The sequence below is a fragment of the Tupaia chinensis genome, unplaced genomic scaffold (assembly GCF_000334495.1).
Source record: "Tupaia chinensis unplaced genomic scaffold, TupChi_1.0 Scaffold000266_1, whole genome shotgun sequence".
Lineage (NCBI taxonomy): Eukaryota > Metazoa > Chordata > Mammalia > Scandentia > Tupaiidae > Tupaia > Tupaia belangeri.
The window spans coordinates 589,394-617,198 of record NW_006159746.1 but is presented as its reverse complement, the minus strand read 5'-3'; the positions used below and the strand labels follow the sequence as shown (position 1 = coordinate 617,198).

General features: G+C 37.4%; 1 protein-coding gene across 1 annotated transcript in view; it reads left to right on the top strand.

Moving 5' to 3' along the window:
* UNC13C (unc-13 homolog C) overlaps positions 1 to 27,805 on the top strand; it is a 656,973-nt gene that overhangs the window by 144,983 nt on the left and 484,185 nt on the right. The window contains exons 2-3 of the mRNA XM_006149494.1: positions 880 to 902; positions 1,465 to 1,529. Coding sequence (XP_006149556.1) covers positions 880 to 902; positions 1,465 to 1,529 — 88 coding nt within the window. The remainder of the gene's footprint in view (positions 1 to 879; positions 903 to 1,464; positions 1,530 to 27,805) is intronic.

The window sequence follows — 27,805 nt, the reverse complement described above, 5'->3', positions numbered from 1 at the left end:
GTTTTTCGCTATAGGGCGCATGCGCTCGCCAGACAGACAGAGAGAGACATAGAGACAGAAAGCGAGAAATCACCCCCCCCAGGGGGGATGGTCACACCGCAATCCTTTCTCTTCCATTCTCCTCTCGGGATCTTGGGCACGCACGCACATGCGCCCGGCGTGAGTTTTAAACCACCGGGTCCGGGACGCAAACCGCGGTCGACTACGTGGGAGTCCAGCGACATAGCCATTACGCTAACTGCTGGTTCCCAGATAGGATCAATTTATTCTTTTAGCTCTTAAATTCTATGATATAAGAAATAATCATTTTATGAAATCCTTTAATAATATAATGACTTTATATGATCATCTGAGATTTCAGGTCACAAATATTGATCTCAATTTGATCCCCTCTACAGTGTTGGGAGGCAATTAGGCAAAGGATTTCTGGCCTGATTTCAGAGTTAAGTCCCATCACTAGCCCTAAGAGAATTTGATTGTTTCCTAGCTATATTAGACTGTCGGGAAAGTCATGTGTCTGTGCAAAAACACCTCATGACTTTCCTGATGACCCAATACTTAGAAAGTGGCAGAGCCCCAGCTGCAGTCCAGGACTTCTGATTCTTCAACTGTGTTTTTCTTTAATATGATATGCTGTGTTTCATTAAATCCTGTGATCACCCTTTCATACTTTTCAAGCATTCTGTTACATATTTCAGCTCTTTAAATTATAAGGACCAACTGTCCCTGTCTCCTTGGGGTTCAGCCTTGAAACTCAATACATATATGATTTTTAAAAAAATGCAATCTATTAACATTTTATTCATGTATATGTTTAAATGATTTCTTGAAAAGTACTCCATCTAACATATATCCCTTCTTTTCCTGATTCTCTTTCAGATAGCAGTTCTGTGGATGAAAAGGTTTTAAATCATACTTTTTCTTTCCTCCTGAGGGACCTTGTCTTTTGTATATGTTTGTTTGTGACATATTAGACTTGTTTTGGTTCCTCTGTTTTAGTTGTGAAATGTGCATGTTACCCCAGCTTTCCATTCCTTGGTTGTCCTTTAAGTGTGCCCCTCGATGTTGCATTTATGAAGAGGTTACCCCCTGCCAGCTGCGCTTACTTTAGCTTACACTTGCCAGCCGAGGGGTCTGCTACTGTCAAACACGGCATCTGTTCTCAAGTATGGCTAATCATGACCTTCTTGACCGATTCATGATCTTCACTGCACATATCAAGTTTTAAGGGCAAATAGTATTCAAAACAGTGCTTTTGTTTTAATGCTGATAGCTAATTTCAAAACCTCCACTCCCCAAAACATAGTAGCTTTGACTTGGAGCTGACCCTGCTTAGCATCTGTCATACTAGGTGTCCGTGTGTAGTGCAGTTAACCCATGTCCCAAGTTCACATACATGCAGCTGTAGTATGCTAAAAGCTGGTTTGTTTTGTTTTGTTTTGTTTTTCTCATCCCTCATTTAAGGCTCGGATAGTAAGTGGCAATGATTTGGATGCTTCCAAATTCTCTGCACTCCAGGTGTTTGGTGGGTAAGTACATTTGTATCCTTTCTATTCATTTCATTCATTGACGGGACTTGGCTGTGCTCTCAGTACATACATACTGAATGCAGGATATTGCATGATAGCGTGTGATTGGCTAGCCTCATTGTTGCCTTCTTTGTTTACAACTACATAGCTTTCATAGTTGTTTCTTAAAAAATGAGACATGTATTCATGAAAAATTTCAACAGTATGAGTACATACTTATATTTACATAATAAATATATTTATACTATATGTGTATGTGTAATTACACACACATTCGTATATATGTGTATATATGTATACATATATACAGATATTTATATATATATAATATGTATGTATATATTACATATATATAAAGGTCAAAAGCACTTAGCCAGTTGAGCTTTTAATAGTATCACATTACATTCTATATACAAATACAGCCACACAATTTTAAATAAGTAAATTAATATTAGCACAGTTAATGCTATCTTTTGATTTACTTGTTTGCACTGGATGATATGTGCATGAACATCATAATAGCGTAGTGACTAGCTATGTTACTCTTTTTCACATTTGCATAGTATTATGTTAAATGGATGTAAACACGTATTTAACATTTAATCACAGAAGTAATATATAAATTATATTTTCCATGTAAAATACTCAAACAAGAAGCATTTTCTTTAATGTCAAAGTTACATACTATTGGGCCAGCCAATGGCATGGTGGTTGGGGAGGCTGGAACCCCCAGGGCCAACAATGTAGTTCGAGTCATGGGCCTGGCAGTTTAAGAAATGTGACAGGTGCATGTATGTACATACCAAAAATCGCAAAAGGAGGGAGAAATGGTGGAGAAAGGATCAGAGTTTGACTTTTCCTCATGGGGTTTCTCTCTCACTTTCCTTCTCCCTCTGTTTTTGTTTATCTATGGAGAACACATGCACCATTTGGAAAAAAAAATTTTTTTAAATCACACACCGTTATCAGTTTGGCATATATGTTCACAGGCCATTTTCTGTATGCTTATGTACTGCATAAATATCTATGTTCATATAAAATAAATAGCTTTGTATTGTGGTCTCTGTACATTTGAACATAAATTAGGTCATTCTACATGTGGATAAATAAGCATTAATCTAATGCTGATTAGATAGTAGGTACGATTTATACCAGGTATTGATTTATGCTGATTTATATCAGGTACTATTAAATTATTTTATGTATAACTACTCATTAGATCCTTAAATTGATCTTTGAGGTAAGTACTAGTTTGACCTTCATTTCATTTTACTGATGAGAAAACTAATGCACAAGTACTTTGGTAATTTACCCTTAACACAGCTAGTCAGTGATAGAATAGTATTCACTCCCAGGGAGTCTAATTCCAGAGTCTGTGATCTTATTCACTATGGTATACTGCCTGTGCAATTCACTGTTCTCTTTTTCCTTTTTTCTTCCATTTACCAACAAGACTTGCAAACTTTCTACTTCATTATTTCTAAGTGATGCATAGATTTCAAAACATTTATATAATATTTATTAGAAAAATCTTTTACAAGTGGGTTTTCAAAATTATTTATAGCTGTCACTATTATAAACGATAGTATAGCAAACATACTCAAATGTACTGTGATAGTTTTTCTTTAGTGTAATGTGTGAACCAAAGCTTATATACAGTTCATATATATCTGTATGTGCATGTATACACACATACATGCACATATATGTAATTTTCATGTATGTATTTATAGGGGAGGTATATGTGTTAAAATTAGAATATGTCTTTGTATGCATAAATAGGATCATCATTTAGGTATACATTTTGTGTTTTAGGCAAAAATTTTCATGGTTCAATTTTATAGTACTCTCAGTCTTTGAAAATTAATTTTTGTTAAATACATCTACATATTACTTCTTAAAATGAAATATTTGTAAGATTTAAAGTTTCAAATTCAAGACTCCTAAAATAAATATATATGTGTTTTTTGTACATGTATGTATGTATATATGTATATACATGTATATATATACATATATACATACTTATATATATTTTTAATTTTCATTTTTCTATGTAGAATTAAAATGTAATTTCTTATGTTTTCTTATAATTTCTTCTTTATTATGTCTATAACCTCAGTGTCCTGAAAATAAATATGTGAAGAATTGCATTTCTATTCTAATGCCACAGTATTTTAAATAAGTTATGGAAATCAACTGTGGTAAAGGATTACTATGAATTACCCATGGATAATTCAAGTAATAAATAGATAACTTACTCAGCACTACCTCATGCAAACTGTGTAAGTTTACCAAAAATGATAACTTGACCCATCAGATAACATGATTATTTTAGAATATAATTTAAATTTTAATTTAATTATCAAAAAGTGTAACATGGCATCACGATCCTGGCGTTTTCTCTGAGTTTATGACTTAATAATTCCATACCTCCCTGCCATCGACAGCATCCATCACTTCATCTCTTGGTTTCCTAACTCAGAATTGAACATGGACTTTTATCTTTGTCAACGTGACAGAGTTTATCTACATCCATGTTGGTGTTAAGTTCATGCTGTGTAAGTGTCAACCTTATATAGGTCACCTTTGCATTTTGAATAGTTTTCACATTATTATTTTTGCAGACACTGACTATTTCAGGGGCTTTCTAAGGGACTTTGGAGTTTAGATGATATGGGAAGAGAAAGATAATTTTCAGTTATCTAATATTTTTGTCACTAACTGACTGCTTATTCCTTCTGGAAAAAAACTGAAGGATGTATTTAAGTATGATCACATAGTCTTTTAAAAAGATTTGCTTATTTTTCTTTTCCTCTAAATATTTAAAAATAGCTTTCCTACTAGAATGAAATGTTAATATCATTCCTCTAAATATCACCACTCCTGTTATCCTGGAAAGTTGGAGCAGATTTTTACAATAGGCAATTTTTTGCTTCTTCCTGGCAAGGCTACGACATCCTTCACTTTTCAAATGTAAGCGTCCCTAACAATATTCATCCTGCCCCATCCCTCTTCTCAAGTGTCAAGGAAAGAACAATCTAGACACTTTGAAGCCAGATAATTGGATTTACAATTCTGTTTCTGGTTTCTTCTCAGCTCCTTGTACATTTCCTGTAAGTGTTGCTGGAAAAGGCCTGCCAAACTTCACTCTACTTTTCCATCTGTTTTTTTAAAAAAATCAGACAGGTCTGGGAAAGGAATCTGGGAGAAAGAGAAAGAAAATGTAAACAGGGAAAATAAAGAGAGATAAGACCAGAAGGTGTATGTTTTGATGAAATCAATCCATTTTTCTTCCTTTTACTGGTTAATAAATATGGTAACTTTTATTATATAAGTAAGCCAAGAGTTGTACAGAAGCACACACCAAAACAATGCTAGATGTGCAGCAGGTTTATAAGGGTTAATGTCTCAAAGATAAAATGGGGAGGCAGCAGGAGCAGGTTGTAAGAGCCACTGGACTGTTAGATATGGGCTCAGCATCTGTGAAAGAATGAGTGTAAAGAAGCAGCATTGGATAGGAAAAGCCTGAACCTGCCTGCAATGAGCTGTGAGAAAGTGTCAGCTGGAGCAATGGAGAGTCCTAGAGAAAAGATTTTCTGTTGGCGGAGTCCTGCTTGGACACAAGTAGCCAGCCATTTCCCATTCACCGTGTTGAATCATTTCTTGGGAGCAATTTAGGGGAGAGTGTGACCCTGGGGTGATGATAGCAGTGGATTCTGAAGGTGTGATAGCTGGAGGGCGCCATCTATCTTGATCTCAGCAGATTCTAAGTAGGATGTGAGTAGTGCATGCACAGGACTACCCACCATTAATTTGTTGAAACTACTTCATTGATAGTGAAGAGTTACATGAATGCCTTCTCCACAGATGAATCCCCTTTCTAATTAGAATGCTAACCCTTGGAGACTTTGTATGGGACTTACATTCACCCTTCCCTGAAGATTCGCAGTCATAGTTCCATTGGTTGTATTATGAAGAGCGTTGAAAGCCTTCTAGGTAATTTTATTCTCATTTCGTTTGCAAACTACAATCCAATCCAAGGTTTGCCTGCACAAGAGTTTAGGCAAGTCTCTAAAACTGGTAGGGTTAAGGAAAGATCATTTGGGAGAGTAAATTCTCATCTTCTTTGTTTCCTTTCTCTACTAGCCATCCTAGTTCTCTGCAAAATGAGTCTCAGAAGCATTGAGTTTCTTTAGTGGATGTGAAGGAAGGTTTACCCCCCTCCATGGTTCTAACCTGGGCCGTGGCTGTTTTCCTTACCTTGGGGTCTGATGATGTCTGTCTAACCACTGCCAAGATTAGTGAACCTTGTCAGGAAAGAGGGGAGGGTGAGAGAATTGGGAAAAAGCAGAGAGAGAGAGAGAAATTGAGAGATACTGAAGGATAGGACACTCATAAATTGCCAAATAAAAAAGGAGAAGTTTCTGTTTTGACCTCATTTTCAAATAGGTATAGTTGCCAAAAAAAAAAAAAGAAATATGTGCCAAGAGTTCCAAGGTTGTTCAACTATTGCTTTGAACAAAAATAACCTTATGAATGTGAAAAGCCAATTATCAAAATTCTCTACAATTCCTGTATTTTAAAATTTACCATGATTGGGACCAACAGATGGTGTAATAGTTATGTCACTGATTTCCACGTAGTCAACCGCAGGTCAAATCCCAGACCCGGTGGTGTAAAAATCACGCTGGACATGTGTACGTGCATGCCCAAAATCCCAAGAGAAGAACAGGGATACTTACCATATTTACCCAGTGCCTAAAGTCATCCATTTAATATAGAAGTTAGGTTTGCTCTTCCTCTACACAGGCTCCTTAGCTAGTTGTCTCATAGCGGCAGTCTTCTGTCTGGTAGCAGAGAACTGTTTTTGTTTTCATGTTTTCCTGTTTAGTCCACTGATCTGATTCCTTCCTATGCCCTCAGGTAACTTCCCTACTTTGCTGTCTCCACTGCTGTTATCCCTTCTCCATGGGTCAAGAGTTCCGTCTACACAACTGACCTTGCATGCTCTAAACCAAACAGCTATGTAGTGAGAAAATTACATCCCCTACATAACAGTTGATTTTGATCACAGCAGCAGGTCACTCTGGAGGAAAGTGGAAGCTTTTGTCTTTGACTGTTCAGTTAGTTGTTTTTTTTGTTTGTTTGTTTGTTTTTTTAGAGAGGTTTCTTTTTCTTTTTTTTTTTCTTTTTTTTTGCTATAGGGCGTGTGCACTCGCCAGACAGACGGAAAGAGACAGAGAGACAGAAAGTGAGACTCCCTTCTCTTCCATTCTCCTCTAGGGATCTTGGGCATGCCCGCATACGTGCCTGCATGAGTTTTAAGCCACCGGGTCTGGGACTCGAACTGCGGTCGACTACACGGGAGTCCAGCGATGTAACCGTTATGCTAACTGCTGGTCCCGTTATTTTTTTTTAATGAAAGAGCTCTTTCCCTCCACAGCATCTGCTGCAGAGGAGTATACTACAATATACTATAGATTTAGGTGAAGAGTGACTTAGAGAGATCACTAATTATTATAAAGGTTATCAGATGCAAGCAGGGCCTGACTTCATAGTTCACTATTGTACCGCAGTTTAGTCACATGCCCATAATTTTTTTGAACTTATTTGTATTTACATTGCCATAAGCCTTAACTAAAACCTAGTTTGTCTTTAGTGCCTTTTACTTAGGCAGTAACAAATGGATCTCTAACCAATCCTCCTTCACCAATTCTTTCCCCCATGTTAAATCCAGTATATACACTGTTAAAGAGTTATCTCCTTAAAGCATAGTCCTTTTCTATTCAAATTTATTTAAGGGTTACTCTTTTTCTTCAATGTGAAGGATAGGTCTTTACAAACGGCTTTGGAAGGTCTTTCCTGCTTTCTATTCCCTCCCCCCTTTTTTTATGATGGGGAAGTATTAGCTCCCTTTTCCATGTTCCCACTTGTTTGCACCATTCCTACGGTATATCTTAGTTCTTGAGTTGCATAAATTGAACAAGATAATTATCCTCCATTTTGATTTTAAATTAGTATGCATTTAAAGGAAGTTGACTTATTTTAACCATTGTAGTAGGAATAATCCCTAACACTTTTTGGACATTGTCATGGAGTAATGATAACAGCTAGAACGTGGCCTCGTGTGAGGCTAGTGGCAGAGGAACCCTAACATGACTATTGATCACACCAGGCCTACCAGTCCTAAGTACCCTGTCTGCAATCCTCCCAGAGAGCAGACACTGTATACTGTACACCAGGTCTGGCCTAGACAGAGTCTCTTAATTAAGAAATCTGATAGTGGGACCAGCAGTTAGCATAATGGCTATGTTGCTGGACTCCTGTGTAGTCGACTACGGTTCGAGTCCTGGACCTGGTGGCTTAAACTCACACAGGGTGCATGTGCATGTGTGCCCAAGATCCCGAGAGGAGAATGGAGGAGAAGGGATTGTGGTGTGGCTATCCCCCCTAGGGGGTGATTTCTCGCTTTCTGTCTCTCTGTCTCTCTCTGTCTGTCTGGTGAGCGCACGCGCCCTATAGCGAAAAACTTCTCCAAAAAACCCAAAAACAAAAACAAAAGGAAGTCATGGGGTTAATAGAGTGCATTTTAATATTAGCCACAGAGACCAAACAGAAGTTAACACCTTCAATGTGTGAGTCTGTTAAAACATTAGAACCACAACCATAAACCCCGTTAGCGGGGAAATACATTTTAGCATGACATCTGTGGAAGCAAGATAAAACTTGCTAGGTATTATATAATCTAAAATAGGCTTATAAATACCATCATTTTCTTGGGATTGATTATATGCAGATAGTTTCTTTTAGGCATTTTTCCCCTAAATACATAGCAGCAAGGAACTCATGAAATTAGTTCAAAATACTGGGAAAATGGAGCTTTCCTGTTCAAACTACTGATAGTAAATAGTTCATCAGATTATTGTCATATTTTTCTTCATCTCCTTTGACTTGAGTTTGTATCTTAGCATTCTTTCTTACTCAGTATCCTCAGGAAGGACGTGTGGGCGTGACCCACAGGAAATCCCGGGATACTACTTTATAAAACCCCTTCATCCACTGGTAATCTCATGACACAGATCCCTCCATCCTCACACATCCATAAGAAACTGCTCTCTTCTCTAAGAGAGACGATCTTCTGTGCTTAGGACGCAGTCCACAGATAATTATGCCCCAAATAACACTTGTCCTCCTTTTCAATATACTTTAAAAATGTGAAACTTTGGGATTATCATGAGTTACAGATAAGGACAAGCACAAATTTTACTCATTGCATGAAAACACTCTTACGATTAAAGAAGACAGGTTCACTTCACAGATCCTGAGGGAGCATCCCACCCACTTCCGTATCAACCTGCGATGCAAATTACGGCTCCTCTTCTGTGGAGGCAGTCGCAGTGACCCACCCCCTGACAGCTTTCCTTTAGCCACTTCCTGACGCTGGAGGCTTGCAGACTGGTGGGCACAGCACTGGTTGGGTCCTCAGAAAGGGCTGCTCTTCTTTGTACCTTTAGGTGGCTTCCAGTCAGAAACACTCAACGATAACTTTGCCTCCTCTTGGTTTCTGTGAGCCTTTAACTCCTCTTCATAGTTCTCAAGACACTTTCAAGAAATCCCAAATCATGCATTTTCAAAGGACCAGCACTGGGTAGTCAATTTTAGGTTCAGTGGTAGGAGTTGCCCAATTCCTTTTAGCCAAAGATGCCAGCATCAGTTTCTGTACAGTTCTGTTTCCACCTCCTCACCCTCTTGAATCCAATCAAGATTTCTTTTCTCACTCCAGGGTATACCTTAAAAAGTCATAGCTACTTCCCAAACCAGTACAGGACTCACCTAATGTAGCAGCTATCAGGGACAATCCAGCCTCAGAAACATAAAATTCGAAGCTAAGAAATCTGAGGCGAGCATATTTGTTAGAAGGGGAAAAAAATGCTTCACGGAAGTGTGACATTACTGTACAGAATTCTCTGTATTCAATCTGCTTATTAAACATTTATATATTATCATACATTTTTCTCTTATTTAAAAGACATCCTTAATCATGACCTCTTAGTCTCGGGTCTGTCTGGCGAGCGCACGCGCCCTTTAGCGAAAATCTCTCTCAAAAAAAAAAAAAAAAAGAAAATCAATGAATCTTGAATTCACTACACAGAATCAAGTTTAATCTTCTAATGCTTTCCAGATATTCTGAGTTTGAAGAGTAGCAAATTAAAATCACTGATACATCTTTTATGGAGACAGTGTTCAAGTATTCAGTCTTAAAACAGTGCCAGTTCCATAACTACAGAAAATATCATGTTACATTGAGCAGAATAATCACTCATGTTAGAAAATTACCAGCTATTAGCCAAAAAAAATTGGAATAAAACCTCATTGAACATGATGGAATTTATAATAAATATGGTTTCTAAACCTGCTGATTCTTTCCAAAGTGTAATTACTATAGCTATTGAGTACATTATATGTATATCTGAAGCACTGAGGGTGATAAATGTAGTTCTCAATAAAGCTTATATAGATTATGTTTTCGAGTGTCCCTAATAAATGAATATTATATTTCATGAAGGCAGATAGGGTAGATTCCTTCCCTCTTATAGATACACTGTATGGTAGTACAATAGAAAAATAAAATAGTTAATGCTAACAAAGTAGTATACTTCTAGAACCTTCCGAGTAATTCCTTCTTATTTATTTACAGTAACAGCTTTGCTTAATTCATTATAATTTTTTACATAGTAGATAGCTTGCTGCTAGAACCGCACTGTAATTCTTAAATAGGAGCTCTAAATCTAAAATGAGCAGATTAAGATATTAGATTTTTTTTGTCTTCCTTAGCATTTATAAACAGTATGAAATGTTGGGTCATCAGGAAAGTCATGATGCATTTTTACATAGAAAAATACATCATGACTTTTCCAACAACCCTATATAATCAGACAAATATCAAAAAAGCATTTTAGATACTTAAAACATAGAATAATGCTTTAAATATATAAATAGGATAGAATCTCTAACACTTTTTGAAATGTTACAGTATAATAGTTCCATATCAAGCATCATTTATGCATTACTTCCTTTAATCTTTATGACAACTGTTTGTAGTAGGTATTATAATTATTACTCTCATTTGACAGATGATGTGGCTGAGGGTTAGAGACATTAAGTGTGTTCAAGGTTAAACAGTAGCTAAGTATGAGGGCTGAAATTTGAACGAGGTCTACCTGACTCTAAGAGTTGACTTGTTTCTCTTGCCGAATTGATACTGTTTTCACATAAATAATGCACATTTTTGGTTTAGTTCTGTGTAATAATGTGTGGTTTTATTTGTTTGTTTGTTTTGTTTTTGAGGCTTTTGCCTTAGGGTACCTGTGGCTGCAGGAGAGAGAGAGAGAGACAGAGACAGTGAAAAGGAAAGTGAGAAATCACCCTGGGGGGGGGGGATAACCACGCTGCAGTACCTTCTCTAGTCTCCTCTGAGATGCTGGGCACTAAGGGTAGCACATGCATCCGGCGTGATTTTCATGCCACTGGGTCTTCAGGTACTTGAATCCAGGTGGGTCACATGGGAGTGCAGTAGTGTAATCGCTACGCCATCTGCCGGTCCCATTATGTATTGTATTTTGAATTTAAATGTAATGGTCTGGTTTCAAAATAGGTGTATCAAATACCTATAGATACATTTCTACTTAGATTTCATAAAGGTATTTGCGAAGGATTTTTACCCACTTAAAATAATAATGATCGAGTGACTGAACTCAAGGTGTGATTATTCATGAATGGCATCTTGGTACAGAGTGATTTTTAATGGAATTCTTTAGGAATTTCTTTTTGATAGATCATTTTTTAATTAAAGGAAATTTTTAATTGAGGGAAATAACAAAAGGTTTGCTTATAGGATGTTGGGGTGACATAAGACTGTGAAAAATCACTGGTCTATTAAATGATGGAATTAATGTCCAAAAGATCTTGGTATTCTAAAATAATGAACTGAATCTGAGAAGATGAAGTCTAAGTAGTGTAGCAGTCAGGATAAGTTAGGTTATAATATAGCGGCAAACAACTACCAAATCAAATCACAGTTTGTTTTTCACCCATGCAACATTTTCAGTGCATATAGATACAGGAGAGGCATACCTTTGGTGCTTCATAGTTGTTCAGAGAACTAGCTGGTAGAGGCTTTGTCTCAATATATGCTTCTGCGACTTCACTGCAGAGAAATTAGGATGTGGCAAACTGGTCTCTAGTTCTCAAAACTTCCACAAGGAAATGTTGTAACTCATTTTTGTTCTCATTTCACTGAACAAACCAACTCACGTAGCACTAACTCACTATAGGAACCAGCAGGTGGCATAGTAGTTAAGGAGCTGGACTCCTGCATAGTTGACTGTGGTTCGAGTCCCAAACCCAGCAGCCTTGAACTCATGCCCGGCACACATACGCATGTGCCCAAAATCCCAAGAGGAGACTGGAGGAGAAAGGATTGCAGTGTGACCATCCTCCCTGAAGGGGCAACTTCTTGTTTTTGGTCTCTCTGGTGAGTGCATGCACCCTGTAGCAAAAATTTCTCTCTCTCTCTCTCTCTCAAAATAAACAAACACATTAGTTATAAAGGGAGAGTAGAAGTGCTATCCTACCACTAAAAGGAGAAAAGAACTGTTAAGACTTTTGAGTAGCCATAATTGTCACAATGAGGAATAAATGTAGGTCCTACAACAGAGAGGAAACGGTTAAAGGTCAACTCATGAAAATGTCTAAAGTATTTATTCAGTCTATGCAAATGAGGTAAGGACTCTGATAATGCAGTGGGGCCAGCAAGGAAAGTAAGCACACATTGAGAGAAAGACAGTACGCAGAGTAGAAAGGAGAGCTCTGCTGCTTCCCAGAACTGCATGCTTAGTATAGGTCACAATCCTTAAGCAGGTTACAGACCAAAGCAGAAGCTTGCTGATCAGACAAGCAGATTGAAAATGCTTCTCAAACTGTACCATATAAGGAGAAATCAAAGAACTGGGGTTGCTCAATCTGGCAAAAAGAAGTTTCAGGTGAGACTATGTTAAAGATCATCAGTTATTTAAGATTAGGTGTGGAAAAGGGATTAGATTGTCCTGAGTCTCCCAGAGGGTAGAACACGAATCATTAAAAAAATTGTGTGTAGGCAGACTTCTACTCAGTATGCAAAGATATTTCCAACAATAAGAGCTGTCTTTGCAAAAACTAAGTTTCCCATTTTTAGATATATTTAAATAGCCTGGATAATCACTTGTTAGAAACATTGCAAAGGAAATTTAAATATCAGATGCTTGATTCCTCTTCCAATCCTAAGATTCTATTATATCCTATCCTAATATTATACTCTATCTTAATATAATGACTGTTTCAATTAGATATTGCTGTGTAACAAATCACTACAAGATGCAGTCACTTAAAACAACGAACCTATTAATAGTGATCCTGTTTGCATTTTTTCATGCATGCATGGTCAGCTGGAGAGTGGTTAGTTTTCACATTTGATGATTATCTAGCTCTTCTGGGGAACAGCAGGGAGGGATGGAGTTAAGTGTCACTTCTCATCCATTGGACCAGAACAAGCTTGTTTACATGACAATGATGGAAGTCTAAGAAGACAAGGAGAAGTATTTAAGATCATTCCAATCACTGGTTAGAACTGACAAACATTACTATTTGCAACAGCTCACTGTGCAAAACAAGTTAGAGGTCCTGTCAAGATTCAAGAAATATAGAAACGAGCTCTGCCACTTTATGGGAGGAGTGAAGGAGTGAAGACGACCATGTTTAATGACCTGACATAATCATGTGTATCTGTACTTGTGCTTTCAATTACATATTTTCTATAACTTGATAGAGAGGGTTATTTCATATATTTGTCACTGCATACAGCATAGCACTCTTTGTATTGGGAATAATAGAAATTAGTAATTGCCATCAAAACATCAGAATCTCATTTTTTGTAATCTACCTGGTTATCTAAGATACATACAGAATAGTGAGTTACTTCCCAGAATAGTAGATAAAGTGATTTCCAATTTTAAGATGGGAGACAATGTCTGACTTGGAATTATCAGGGCTGACTTTGTGGAGAAGGTGGTAGTGAATCAGTATTTGAAGTTTGGGTGTAACTTTGACATGTGGTTTTGGGGAAAAAATATGCCAGCCAGGAAGCAGTCCATAAAGTTGAGAAGGACCATGGGCAACAGAATGTGTGGGACTATAGTGTATCTGAGCATATGGACAAGAGGAATGGAAGATGTGTTTGTAAAGGTAAGCAGAAGTTGGCATGTCTGACTAACCCATCAAATATATTAATCTTTGAATAATATAGCTCTAAATTGGAATAACGGATCTTTCAAAAATAAGTGTTCTGCAAAAATCGTGGTCAAATGATAAATACGAGGTATGTGAGAATGAGATGGAAAAATCTAGAAATTTTATGTTCATAAGATAATATAGTTTTTATTAATCAGAGCATAATGATTTCCTAAGAGTTTAAGAACTTAATTTTTAGAACAGTATTAGTCTCCAGAAGTATGTGCACTCAGGCACGGCAGGCTTATCTTTTGCTTTGAGGACTTTTATACAACTCTGTCAACTGGGATAAACATCACTGTGACTCCTACTCATTATCTTGATGTTCAGACCCGAAGGTGCCAGGTAGCGAAGACCAAAGCTTGAGCTTTGTAGAATCCATCACTGCTAAGAATGATCTGAGCACACACCTTTTTACACAAGGTGACACTATCTGCCATATAATCTTTACATATAGAGACCCCTTCAGGAGAAAGTACTCAAAATAGTTGTTCCAGAGTCACACACTGACAAGTACAGCAGCTCATGGTTTAGGAGAATCCACAAATTTTGTGATAAGATGTATTTATTTCTATCAAATGTAGGAATTACAAAGCTATAGAGTCAGAGTCAATGAAACCATGAATTTCATATAACTAAGTATTCTATCTCAAGCTCACATTTATCCAAAGTAATGAGATCTGTAAAAATTCTTTTTTTAAAAAAATATTTAACTTTTTCCATTCATTTATTTATTTTAATTTAACCAGAGAGGGAGGGAGAGAGAGTGTGTGTGAGAGAGACAGAGAGAGAGAGAGAGAGAGCAAGCTGTAGGTCTGGGACTCAAACCATGGTCAGCCATGTGGAAGTCCAGCACCCTTAACCACCACACCACCTGCCAGCCCTGAGATCTGTAAGTATTCTATTTTGTGTATGTATATTTGCCACCATAAGTTTATTCATAAGGGTCTGAGGGTGAGAAGAACACTTGATCAGTGACTGTATTTGGGGTTCAGACCTAGATGCAGTCAATGGAAGACTGGATTAGTAGCAGTGAACTCATGGGGAACAGAAAGGGAAGTGGGGGAGACTGTGAGTAGTTTAAACAAAAAAGAACAACTAGCTTGGCATGACAGTTCAGACTCAGCAGTGAGACGTGGACATCCAGGGAGAGAATTCTTATTACTCTGTGTGTGTGTTGGGGGGAGGGGAGATGTGAGTTTTAAAACATCCTGACCCAACCACACTAGTTATTCAAGGAGTGCTCAGAAAGCTCATATAAAATGCATATTATTTATAAAAAAAAATACTTATATGGGGACCAGCAGTTAGCGTAATGGCTATGTCACTGGACTCCCATATAGTCAACCATGGTTCGAGTTCCAGACCGGTAGCTTAAACTCACACCGGGTGCGTGTGTGTGCATGCCCAAGATCCCGAGAGGAGAATGGAGGAGAAGGGATTGTGGCCTGGCTGTGTCCCCTCAGGGGTGATTTCTCACTTTCTGTCTTTCTGTCTTTCTCTGTTTTTCTGGAGAGTACACGTGCAAAAAACAAAAAAAAAAAAAAAAAAAAAAACCAAAAAACAAAACAAAACAAAAAAAACCTCCAAAAAAAGAAAAAAAAATACTTATACGGACTTCAAGGGTTTTTTTTGTTCAAAAATAAATGTGTATTTTAATTCCACTTTTCCACAAATGATTTTTGAAATCTCATGTAAGTAAGTTGTAAGGGGAAAAAAGTATACGTGAATTCGCTGTTTCTCTGGGACCCAAGCAAAGCTGCTGAGGTCCTCCCTCACCGACTAGGTTCAAATCACTGAAAAGGTACAAAATAGACATAAATCACTAGGTGAGGGCGAATGATATCTTTACTTCTGCTCAGTCAGTGGCACATGAGAAGGGGAAAATTCTATATTGCCTCTGAGTAAAAAACAGACAATAATGGGATACAATGGCAAATATAAAAACCTTAAATTTGAAGATCTGGTTTCTAGTTTTGAGCCATCCTTTATCGACTGTAAGTTTAGACAACTCATTTAATCTTGAGTCTTAATCATTAAAAATGTAGTTTGTAATAATGATTACATTATAAGATAATCACAGGATTATTTTATAATGCACTCATAGGATCATTCTGAGTACTTGAATGTTTTTTAATCTGACATACATGATAGAGATAATAGTTTTATGACCTTAAAAATAAAGTGCACCAGTCAGGTAATGTGGTGGTTAAGGGGACTGGATTCCCTATGGCTAAGTACGCAGTTTGAGTCCTGGATTTGGCAGCGTGAAAAATATGCTAGGGGTGTGTGTGTGTGTGTGTGTGTGTGTGTGTGTGTGTTCACACATGCCCCAAATCCAAAATCCTGAGAAGAATGGAGAAGAAGGAATTGTGGTGTGGCTATCCTCCAACCTTCAGGGTGTGATTTTTCACTTATCCTCTCTCTTTTTCTCTCTCTGTATCTCTCTGGTGAGTACACATGCCCTACAGCAAAAACTAAAAATAAATAAATGAATAAATAAAATAAACAAAGCTTTCTTTATGGTGATCAGAGGTAGGGTTTCCCAGAACTGAGGCAATCGCTCAGGAGACAGACCTTTCAATGCTGAAACCAGATGTTTTGAGCAAACTGAGATGAGTTGGCCACTTCAAGGGAACTAGGGAACTCTAACTGCCGTGTGGCCGCTGAAAGGGTTCCTCTGAGGTTATCAGCATACCTGTAATCCATGTACGTCTTACTAGAAACTTTCCTTTAAGGAATTAAATTAGTCAATATACTATACAATATTAGTCTATCTATCTGCTTCTCCCACTGTCTGCCTATTATTATAAAATGGGTGGACTTGACCTTGGAGAAGTACTCGCCTTCTCCAGCACTCTGCCTCACCTATTTCATTAGCCATAACTGCCCCTTGAAAATAGGATAATCATACCTCAAGAAGCCAAAGTAGAACCCTCCTCAGAAGATAAAGGAAAAAAAAAAAAAAAGGAAGAAATGGGCTTTAAGAGATAAAATGGGGAGTTCTTTTCTGAACTGAATTGAGTAATGAGGAGGAGAAACTTATAGAATGGAAATCTGTTCCATTGTCCTTTGGAAGAAATAAGTAGAACCCATTAGAGCCTCCTCCCTTTTCTAAAAATGCTAGCGTTTGAATGGAGACAAGGCAGATACTGACTTCCTACCTTACAGTGTGCGTTACAGTGTTATTTTCTGCTTCTGATATATCTTACCCTCTCAATTGAGAGCAGCCTTTCGCATCCTATTATTGCAAACTGAAGCCCAGGCAAGGTTTTATTTCACTAACTTTGGCAGGAGAGCCTACTTTTTGTTGAAGTATAAGTTAGAAACAGATCTCACCACGCTTAGAAACACAGCGCTTTCTGCATCACACCATTAAACATCTCCCTACTGGCAATGTGTCTTCCTTATTGTACTTTAGCTCTTCCATTCTCATTATTGAGCAGGCTACAATAGAACTGTCTAGTAAACATGCTGATATAATAATTTCTAAGTTTCTCTAGCATTCAAATTCTATTTAGGCCACTAAGCCAGGCAGGATGAACACAGTATGAACCTGACACAATATAAATATCATAGATTTTGAATGGAGAGAAGAACTAAAAAGAGGACTGTATATTCCCGCCGAAGTGAAGTCTACGTATTTATTGAGGGTATACCATATTCAAAAGTACTGTGCATTCTATGGCATTTTAAAAATTATTATAGAGGAGGAGATTCAGAAACATGAGGCCTTCTCTCACCTGTACATGCTGTATGTAGATGAGGAGACAGATGAGAACGTAGAATAAACAAAAACGGTGGGAACTGGAAGAAAAACCATGTTGCCCTGTTGCTAGATATGACCTAATAATCTTTAGATGTTTAAGGCCCTACTTCTGACACAACCACTTGGACATGAGAATTATTGGTTCAAGTTGATAGATGCATAAGGTTCAAGGGAGGTGTTAGTGATACATAAGAATGTTGAAGACAGGCTGATGACAAGAACAACATGTTTTGTTTTGCCTGTTTTCCAACCTGCTTTACTAACTTCAAACACCTAAGAGGTATTTTGGTTCACCCTGTGAAAGTGGGGCACTGAATAGACTAGGATGGCAGAAGACATTTGTGTACCTTCCATTTCCCTTAGATATTATTTTATCACCTGTATAGCCTGTCCTTGATTAATACCGATCTTAGGCAATCAGAAGTCAGCAAAGGCATTTAAATTAGGAGGAAAAAACAAAAAAACAAAAAAACAAACAAAAAAACCCTAAACTGGGCCAGCAGGTGGTGTGGTTGAGGATCTGGACTCCCATATGCTGGCCCAGGTTGGAGTCCTGGACTTGGCAGCATGAAAATCGTGCCAGTGTGTGTGCATGCATGCACAAAATCTCAGGAGGAAAATGGGTCAGAAGGGATTGCGGCATGGCCGTCTCCTGGGGAGAGGGGTGATTTCTTGCTTTCCCTCTCACTGTGTCTCTCTGTCTCTCTCTGGTGAGCACATATACCATATGACAAAAACTTAAAAAAAAGATCCCTCTAAATCTGGGCTAGCTTCATGGAGTCACGGTAATGTGGCTGTTCAAGAAAAGGTGGATCCTACAGGGTGACCATGGTTAGAAAATTCCCAGTAACCTGAAACACACCCAGGTATATGTGAGTGTCCAAGATCCAATGGGTTGGACAGATGGGATAACAAGTTGACCAGACCCTATGGAGAGTCTCTCTCTCCTCTCTCTCTCTCTCTCTCTCTCTCTCTCTCATGCATGTGCACATGCTCCACTGCTAACAAAGAAAAAAAAATTAGTTAAATCTTGGTTGTGTAAAAATGGAGGTGGAAGGAGTGTAATATATTGGAAAACAAAAAATTGGAAGACTTGTAAGACTATTGACTAAAAGAACATGGGGGCTGCTTTGTCAAAATGAATGCTGATGCAGCTTTAAGCATGTTCAGCTTGGGGAAAATATGAAATGGATAATCAAATAGAAATTTGGAGTAGACTGCAAGGAATAAGAGGCTAGGTCATCAGTGAAAGCTTCGAGGGGCCTGCAGTTAACGTAATGGCTATGTCGCTGGACTCCCATGTAGTCAACCATGGTTCGAGTCCCAGACCCGGCAGCTTAAACTCACGCCAGGCAAGTGTGCGTGTGTGCTCAAGATCCTGAGAGGAGAATGGAGAAGGGATTGCGGCATGGCCATCCCCCTGGGGAGTAATTTCTTGCTTTCTGTCTCTGTCTCTCTCTGTCTTTCTGGTGAACGCACGCGCCCTATAGCAAAAAACCTCTTCAAAAAAAAAATAGCTTTGAAAGCTTAGTGACTTGAGATTCAATTCTACAAAAGTGATAACTAGATGAAAATGGCATAGAAAGAGCAGGGCATGTAGAATGGATGATCAAGTAAGAAGGATGGTATTATACCTTCCTACCAAAGCATACTACCTTTTACTTTATTAGGTAAAGTAAATGCTTGTATCGTAGGAACTGTGATAAGTTGTTCATCACTCCAGGATATCCTTAATTTACTTAGATTCTGAGGAGACTAAATTAAGACTTAAGATCCAGAGTCATTCATGCATTTTTTAAATTTAGAAATGTAATTCATGAATTTCACATTTGGTATAAAATTCTGATGTTTGGGAACAAATTCTAGATAAATATGACTATTAAATAATTTACCATAAACATAATTTAACACAATATGTGGCCCATAGAAAATAACTGTTCATCACACGTTCGTCTTTGGTAATTTTTCCATTTCTTAATTACGCTTCAATGTTTATACTTCTGATAGATTTCTGATGTGAGTTTCGATTTTTAAAAACTTTTATTAATTAAAAAAATTTTATACATTCGATCACTGTATATCACAATAGCTTGTAAAATGAATTTTCCCAGCATAAATACACTGTATACCAGTCCAAAGGCACTATCATAAAGATTATATATACACACACACACACACACACACACAAACACAGACACACACACACACATATATACATATTCTCTGCCATGTTGCCTTGCTTTGTGGTCATTAAAAAATCATACTGCTCTTTGTAAATCCGTGTGTGTGTGTGTGTGTGTGTGTGTGTGTGTGTGTGTATTACAAGTGTCTGCTGTGCCAGATTTGTTTTTGGTTTGTTTGTCCATTGTTTCTTATATCAGGTAGAAACCTGTAACTCCAAAAGGGCTAAGATGAACCCAGGCACGTGACTAGCATACAGTCAGTCAACAATGAGCAAGCAGAGACTCATTACTTTTGCTGTTTGGTTCATTCCTCTGTCAATGGCAGGCTCTAGAGACCCAATTCTCTTGGCTTGTCCCATTATAAAATCTTAGTTGGCCAAACCAACGGACATTTAGAAATTACCTGGCCCAGCCCATTCAATCAGAGAAAGAAATTCAACCTGCTGAGACCTCATGCTGGAAGGTCTTTGGGCAAAAATTCAAAATCTCTCCCTTTCTAAACATATTCTGGTATTTTAGCTCCTTCACTATCTGATAAAGTTTCATTTTCACCAAAACCAGAGTTCTGCTTTTAGACCAGTTTTTTAAATCATATCTATGTTCATTTATTTATTTATTTATTTGAGAGGTTTTTGCTATAGGGTGTGTGCACTCACTGGAGATACAGAGAGACAGAGAGTGAGAAATCACCCCCACAGGGGGGATGGCCACACTGTGGTCCCTTGTCATCTGTTCTCCTCGCGGGATCTTGGGCACGCACGCACATGTGCCTGGTTTGAGTTTTAAGCCACCAGGTCTGGGACTCTAACCACGGTCGACTACGTGGGAGTCCAGTAGAGTAACTATTATGCCATCTGCTGATCCCACGTCTCTGTTCTCTTAGACCCATTCTAGGACATACACTGTTTCTTAGCTATTAATGAGAAAGGTTTACTGAAATCTCTAGACTAAGGACTCTCCCTCTATCACTTTCCCTTGCTTTCAGTGTAAACCAGTTTATAACTTTGGTTAACATGTGTTTTAGTTTTGGTTTAATTCACTAGTTCTCTATTGTCTTACAGAGATGTATTTTTCAAAATTTGAGTCAGATTTTAAAATAGTTCCCTGAATACTCCTTTATTAAAACTCCACAAGATGAAGCATGGAAGAGAAATCTAGAAGTAGGCAGATATTGAACAATCCAAGGTCAATTCGTTTAACTTTTTAACCTGTATTTCCTTAATAAGTAAGAAAAGAGAATTCCCAAAATCTCAAAAGGAAGGAGAGGTAGAGGAGAGAGATTATAGTGTGACCATTCCCCATGAGGGGGTGCTTTCTCACTTTTCCTCTCTATGTCTTTTCGTCTCACAAATCTCCTGGCCAATAAAAATAAAAATATATGTGATATGGAGCCACTGAATTTGTGGTAATTTGTTATAGCAGCAATAGGAAACTAATACACCTTCCCTTTCTTTTTCAAAAGTCATCTAAATTGCCTTTAAACTTTGTCATAGAGCACTATGCATCTTGTAGAACACCCACTGTTCTTCCTTACATTTTCCTGTCATCTCTCTGACGTAGACTATTTTATAACCAGAGCCTCTTGTGCAAATGCACTACAGTTACTTCTTGAAGATTGGGGTTGCATCTATCATCAATCTAATAGAAGCTACTTTAAGTGCTTAATGCTGTGCTAAGTACAGTTTTAATATATCTTCTTCTCTAAGAGGTTACACTCTATTTTGCAACTATGAATTACAGAGTAAACATGGAGAGAGAAGTTACTTGGAATCTAAAACACAAATACTATTTTTTCAACTAGCGGTCATAGAAAACTATTTTTCTAGCAGAAACATTTTGTTCTTAAAATGTAAATTATAAGACTGACTTATTGTGAAAGTTTTAGGATAAAAAGGACTGGGAATCTAATATATAACATGAGAAATATAGTTATAATATTGTATTGGTACTAGAAATGTGCTAAGGAAGTAGATTTTGTGTGTTCTTACACACAAAAAGAGGTAATCATGTGAGATAATGGATATGTTAATTAGTTTGACTGCAGTAATCATTTCACTGTGATATCAAAACAAAATGTTGTGCACTTAAATATATACAAGAGAAGGAAGGAAGAAAGGAAACTAGGGTAATTATATTTGAAAAACTAAGCTCTGATATAGTTAAAACTTTTATTACTTCTAAATAGATACATGCAGTTTAAATAATCTAATATAAATGCATTTTTAAAATCTTTGTATACCTGATCTTTTTAATAAAAAGAGTAATGTAGGTTGCAGTTGTGGCTCAAATGTTATCAGTCCTATATATTATTTCCTTAATAATGGCACACAGAATTTGCTATACCAGTATAAACTATGTTGACAGTATTGTCTTCATGGAGCCAGCATGTGGCATGGTGGTTAAAGTGCTGGATGCCTGCTGCTTGAGTCCCAGGCCTATTGGCTTGAAAAGTCATGCCAGGTGTACAAGCATGCCTGCCCTAAATCTGAGACAAGAAGGGAGGATAAAGCATTGCAGCTTGGCCATCCTCCCAGGGGTCTGATTTCTCATTTTCTGTCTCTCTCTCTGGCTAGTGCATGCACTCTTTATCAAAAACCTAAAGAAAAATTTTGTATCTTTAGTCTGTATTAATTTATTTAAGTGTATGGCATGATCTCTCTCTCTCTCTTGCTCTTTCTCTCTCTCTTTTATTTTAAGAGAGATTTTTGCTATAGGGCAGGTGCACTCACCAGAGACACAGAGAAAAACAGAGAGAGGGAAAGGGAGAAATCAGGAGGAGAGATATACAACAATCCCTTTCCCTCCATTCTCTTCTCAGGCTTTTGGTCACTTACTCAATTGTGCCTGGTGTGAGTTTCAAGCCACAGGGTATAGGACTCGAATAGCAGTCGGTCATGTGGGAGTCCAGCACCTTAACCACTATGCCACCTGCGAGCTCCTGATACATATGTCTTTAAAATTATTTTTCGACTATCTTATTGTACACATAGTACATATAATTATGTGTCACTAACAACAATGATATGTTCTGGGAAATGCATCCTTAGATTTGGTCATTGTGTAAACATAATAAAGTGTATTTACATGAATCTAGGGGCAGCTGTCACACACCTTGGCTGTCTGGTATCACCTATATTCTCCTTATGGAACTATTAATGTATATGCAGTCTTGTCACTGACTGAAATGTTATTCTGTGACTCATAATTGTATAGGAGAAAGTTTTAAATGAGTAATATCTGCTGAGAGAAGTTAAAGAAGATCTAAATGAATATGTAATTTGATGAATTTGAAGATGCAAATTTGATAAAATGTGCAGTGTACAGATTTAATGCGATTCCAGTCATAATTGCAATATCATTTTTATAAAAATGGACAAACTAAATGTAATGTACATGGAAATACAAAGTACTTGATTATTTTAAGCCATCTTGACCATGAAGAACAGGGTGTGAGGACATGCACTACCTGACTTCAAGATTTAACATAAAGCTATAACAACCAAACAGTTGTAAACTGGTATAAGAATAAAAATTATATCAGTGGAGGGGCCTGATGGTAGTGTCATGATATTATGATGTTATGCAAAGCTGTCTTACATGAGGAAGTTCTGGGTTCACATCTGGAGACCTCTCTGAACACATCAGGTTTGTACATGCCTGTGATCCAGGGCTTGCTGATGCTGGGGTGGGCCACAGTCTGAGGGTTCTGCCTGGAGTGCTTGTCACGCTCTTTCTCTGTGTGTGTCTCTCAGTCAGAGAAAAAAGAACTGAACTTAAAAAAATTAATGGAAAGCCATAGGACCCAGAAATACATTAACACATAAATGATCGTTTGATTTCTACAAAGGGTACAGAACAATTGAAGAGGAAAAGTCTTTTTCAACAAATGGTGTTGAATGTCCAAATTGAAGGAGGAAAAAACTGAACCTCAACCCTTAACTCACACCATACACGCACAAAAATGTCAAAGTCTATAAACATAAAAGTAATAGCAAAATATTTGCAGAGAAAAGCATGAAAGAATGTCTTTATTTGTTGTTTTTAGATCACAGAGAATACCATAACAGCTATGAAAAACTGATAAATTGGACTTTAACAAAATTTTGCTCAAGAGATATCATTAAGCAAATTAATAGACAAGCTATTTATCAGAAAAAAATACTAATAAAACACTTATCTGATGAAGGACTGGTATGCAAATAAATATATATATAAGCATTCTAATAACTCAATTAAAAATTAAAATAAACCCCAATAATAAAAATAGATAAAATATTTCATCAAACACAATAAAAATATATAGGAATAAGCACCTAGAAATATGTGTAACATCAGTGGTCTCTAAGAAAATGCAAATTGAAACCACCATTAGATACCACTACACGTGCCTCAAATGGTTAAAACTAAAATGACTGACAGCATTCGATTTTAGCAAAGATGTAGAACAACCAGAGCTCTCCTATGGACAATGAGATAATTATCCCATGGATAGTGGGATGGATTTACAGATAGATATGTGACCTGACAAGTACAGTAAAATAATAATGGTAGAATTTAGATGATGGGCATAGGGTATTCCCTTTACATTTCTTTGAACCTTGATGAATGTTTCAAATTTTGATCATTAACTGTTGTTAGCTTTACAATTCATATTAACATATAGTTGGGGTCAGAAGGTAATCTGGTGGTTAGGGTGTTAGACTCCCACATAGCCAACTGTGGTATGACTCTTAGACCTGATGGCTTGAAAATAACACTGAGTATGTGTGTGTGTGTGTGTGTGTGTGTGCATGCCCAAAATCCCAGAAGGAGAATGGAAGAGAGAGGATTGTGACATGGCCATCCCCCATTGGGGTAGTGATTTATTATTTTCTCTCTGTCTCTTTCCGGATCCCTCAAGCTCATACACCCTGTGGCAAAACCTTTATACAAGCACACACATACACACATAATATCAATTTCCACATTCCTCTTTACAAAGTTCTTGGTTATTTTTAATTCTTCACTTTATTCTCAAAAATATTATTTTGAAATTTGTTTGGACTTTTACTTGTTCAGATTACTGTGAAAATTTTTAGATCTCAACAGTTGAACTATATTTACATAATTTACAATTTTATGTTTACCTTTATTGTTAAGTGTTACAAGGTATTAGATATATTTGGGTCCTTGTGTGATTGGAATCTCATACTCATTTTTATCCTTGTGATTCTTGCTAATACAGATGTTCTTTCACTCAAGATTTTAAATTTAAGCTTTCATTTACTACAAAGTAAAAGTGATCACTCTACGCAAAGACAGAAAGTTTTTGTCCACAGGAATTTTGTTCTTACCTCAGGTATGGTGCCTGCAGTATTTTATGAATACAATAACCCAGACATGTTAAATTCAACAGCAGTGACAATGTCAAAAAATTAAGAACTTTAAAAAGCAGAGCTCTAGGATTAAATCAGAAATAAAGTAGGGATAATTAAAGAAAACCAAGAATAAGATGCAATTATTGTATGCATATGTGGGATAATTTTTTTTCTTTTTTCTTGTTTCTTTTTTTTTTTTTTTTAAACCAACATTTGGAATGAATGAATCTTGCAACACATTTAAAAGTGTTGTGTCTGTGTACTCAAAAGTGATCACCAGAGCAGGCAGTTGACATGGTGGTTAAGACCGCTGGACTCTCACATGGCTGACTGCAGTTCAAGACCTGGACCTGGTAGCTTGCTTTCTCACTTTCCCCTTCTCTCTCTTTCTCTCTCTCTCTCACTGTGTCCCTTTCTGGTCAAATTAAAATAAGTAAATACATAAAGTTCAATGAATTTTTTTTTTACCAAGATCTGATAAAAGTGATTAATGAAATGGAAAAAATAGTAACTGGAACACCTGTATGAATTTGCTCACCTATTAGCCTAACGTTCATTGAAAAAGACAAGCATGATGGATTACTGCTGATGAAACTTCATCATAGGTTAGATAGGCTGAAACCCCATCCAAATAGACAACATCAAAGCAAATGGCAAGGAAACACTTGTAGGTAGCCTGGCTATCGAAGAAGTAGAAACTTGTAGAGACCATTAAAGGAGGTGGACATTTGCCTAAAAAATGTTAAATAAAGATGAAAATTATTTCTTTTAAAAATCCCAAGAGAATCCTTAAAAGACTATAACTGGTAAAACAGCTTTGATGAACTGATTCACAAGTCTGCTTGGTGGAGATACATCTAATGACTGTAAGCTTACGTTTCTCTTAGTCATTTAAAATTTATGTGCTAATGAAATTATGAACAGTTTTTCACAATACAACTTCCTCCTACATATGGGATTTTTCTATGTAACGAAGCTATTGATTCTGTAGACTTTCCTCACTACTGGCCACCTCACTAAGCTCTCGTCAATTCCAGTAGTTTTTTAGTTGACTGTTGTAAACACTATACACAATGGCATCCCATGGCACTTTTAATTAAATTCGGTACATTTGACATAACCTGAGAGACCTGGACTGCCTTCCCACCCTCGTTTTTTACTCTGTTTCCTTCTGTCACTGCCCTGCTCACCACTCTGGACTGTTCCGTTTCCTCAGTGTGAGAATCGCACCTTCCAGGCTTACAGCTTTGAAATTGCTGTTCTTTCTCCCTTCAGCGCCCTTTGGCATGCCGATCACCTTTCTCACTGTACCTTAGGTCTCCACGTAGGGGACCCTTCTGCAAAAAGCATTTGCTGGGGCTCTGGTCCGTATCAGGTCCCCCTGCTTGCTCTATAGCAGTCCTACTTTTCCTTCAGAGGACGTTTCCCAGTTTATGACTCTTTATCTTTTATGTGGTAATATGTTGGATGTCTGTCTCCTCTCCCCGGAGGTTGTTAGCTTCGTATCAGCAAGGATGCCATGTTATTTTTCTGTCACTATGTCCTTACATCTATAATGGTGCATTTCATACAGTAGGAGCTCCACACTTACATACAAATGAGAGCTGCCGAATTAAGTTCCTGCTTCTTTCAGATAAGACCTTGCTCTCACATGTCTGTTTTGAAGGAAGGAAAAAATCTTGTCTCTATCATGGTATTTATGCCTGATAGTGATTTAATAGGTTTTCACTAAAGAAGCATTAGTATATGAGAAATACACATGTTAACAAATAGGCGGTCTTCCTAACACAGGAATCCTCATACATAAAACGAGAGTATTAAGAGGGAAAAAAGGGAGAAAAAGACAAAATCATTTAGTTCATAGCACATAGGTGATTTTCAGTGCCAAGTTCTATATTTGGCAAAAGACAGAATCTCCTAATATATGACTAGTACAGAGAAAGTATAAATATATAAAGGGGATTATCTATATATTTGAGTGAATTTCAAAAATATCCCAGTATCAGCATTTTATTGGGTCATCAGAAAAGCCATGACAGAATTTTCTGTTCTCTGTGCAAAAGTGCGTCCTGACTTTTTTGATGACTCTATATGTGATCCTGAGAGACTGTCAATTCCCCTTTATAACAATTAAAATCATGGTAAGGGTGTTTTGAGCTCCCTTTTTTTTCCCTCCAAAATGTCTTATTTTTCTAAAGAACAAGCAGCCATTCCATTTTTACAGGTTGTAAGATTTACTCTTCTGTGATATGTATCCTGTACTGTAAGCCTGTTAGATATTAGGTTACAGACGGTGCTCGGTACATACAGAACTCTGCGAAGGGAGCTCTGCAAGGACGACTCTGCAGGTGATTTATTTTCAGTATTTTTTTTTTTTTGAGAGGTTTTTGCTATAGGGCGCACGCACTCGCCATAAAGACAGAGAGACAGAGAGACAGAAAGCGAGAAATCACCTCCCAGGGGGATGGCCATGCTGCAATCCCTTCTCCTCCATTCTCCTCTCGGGATCTTGGGCACACATGCACACATGCCCAGCGTGAGTTTAAGCCACTGGGTCTGGGACTTTAACCGCGGTTGACTACGTGGGAGTCCAGCGACATAGCCACTACGCCAACTGCTGGCCCCTGTTTTCAGTATTTT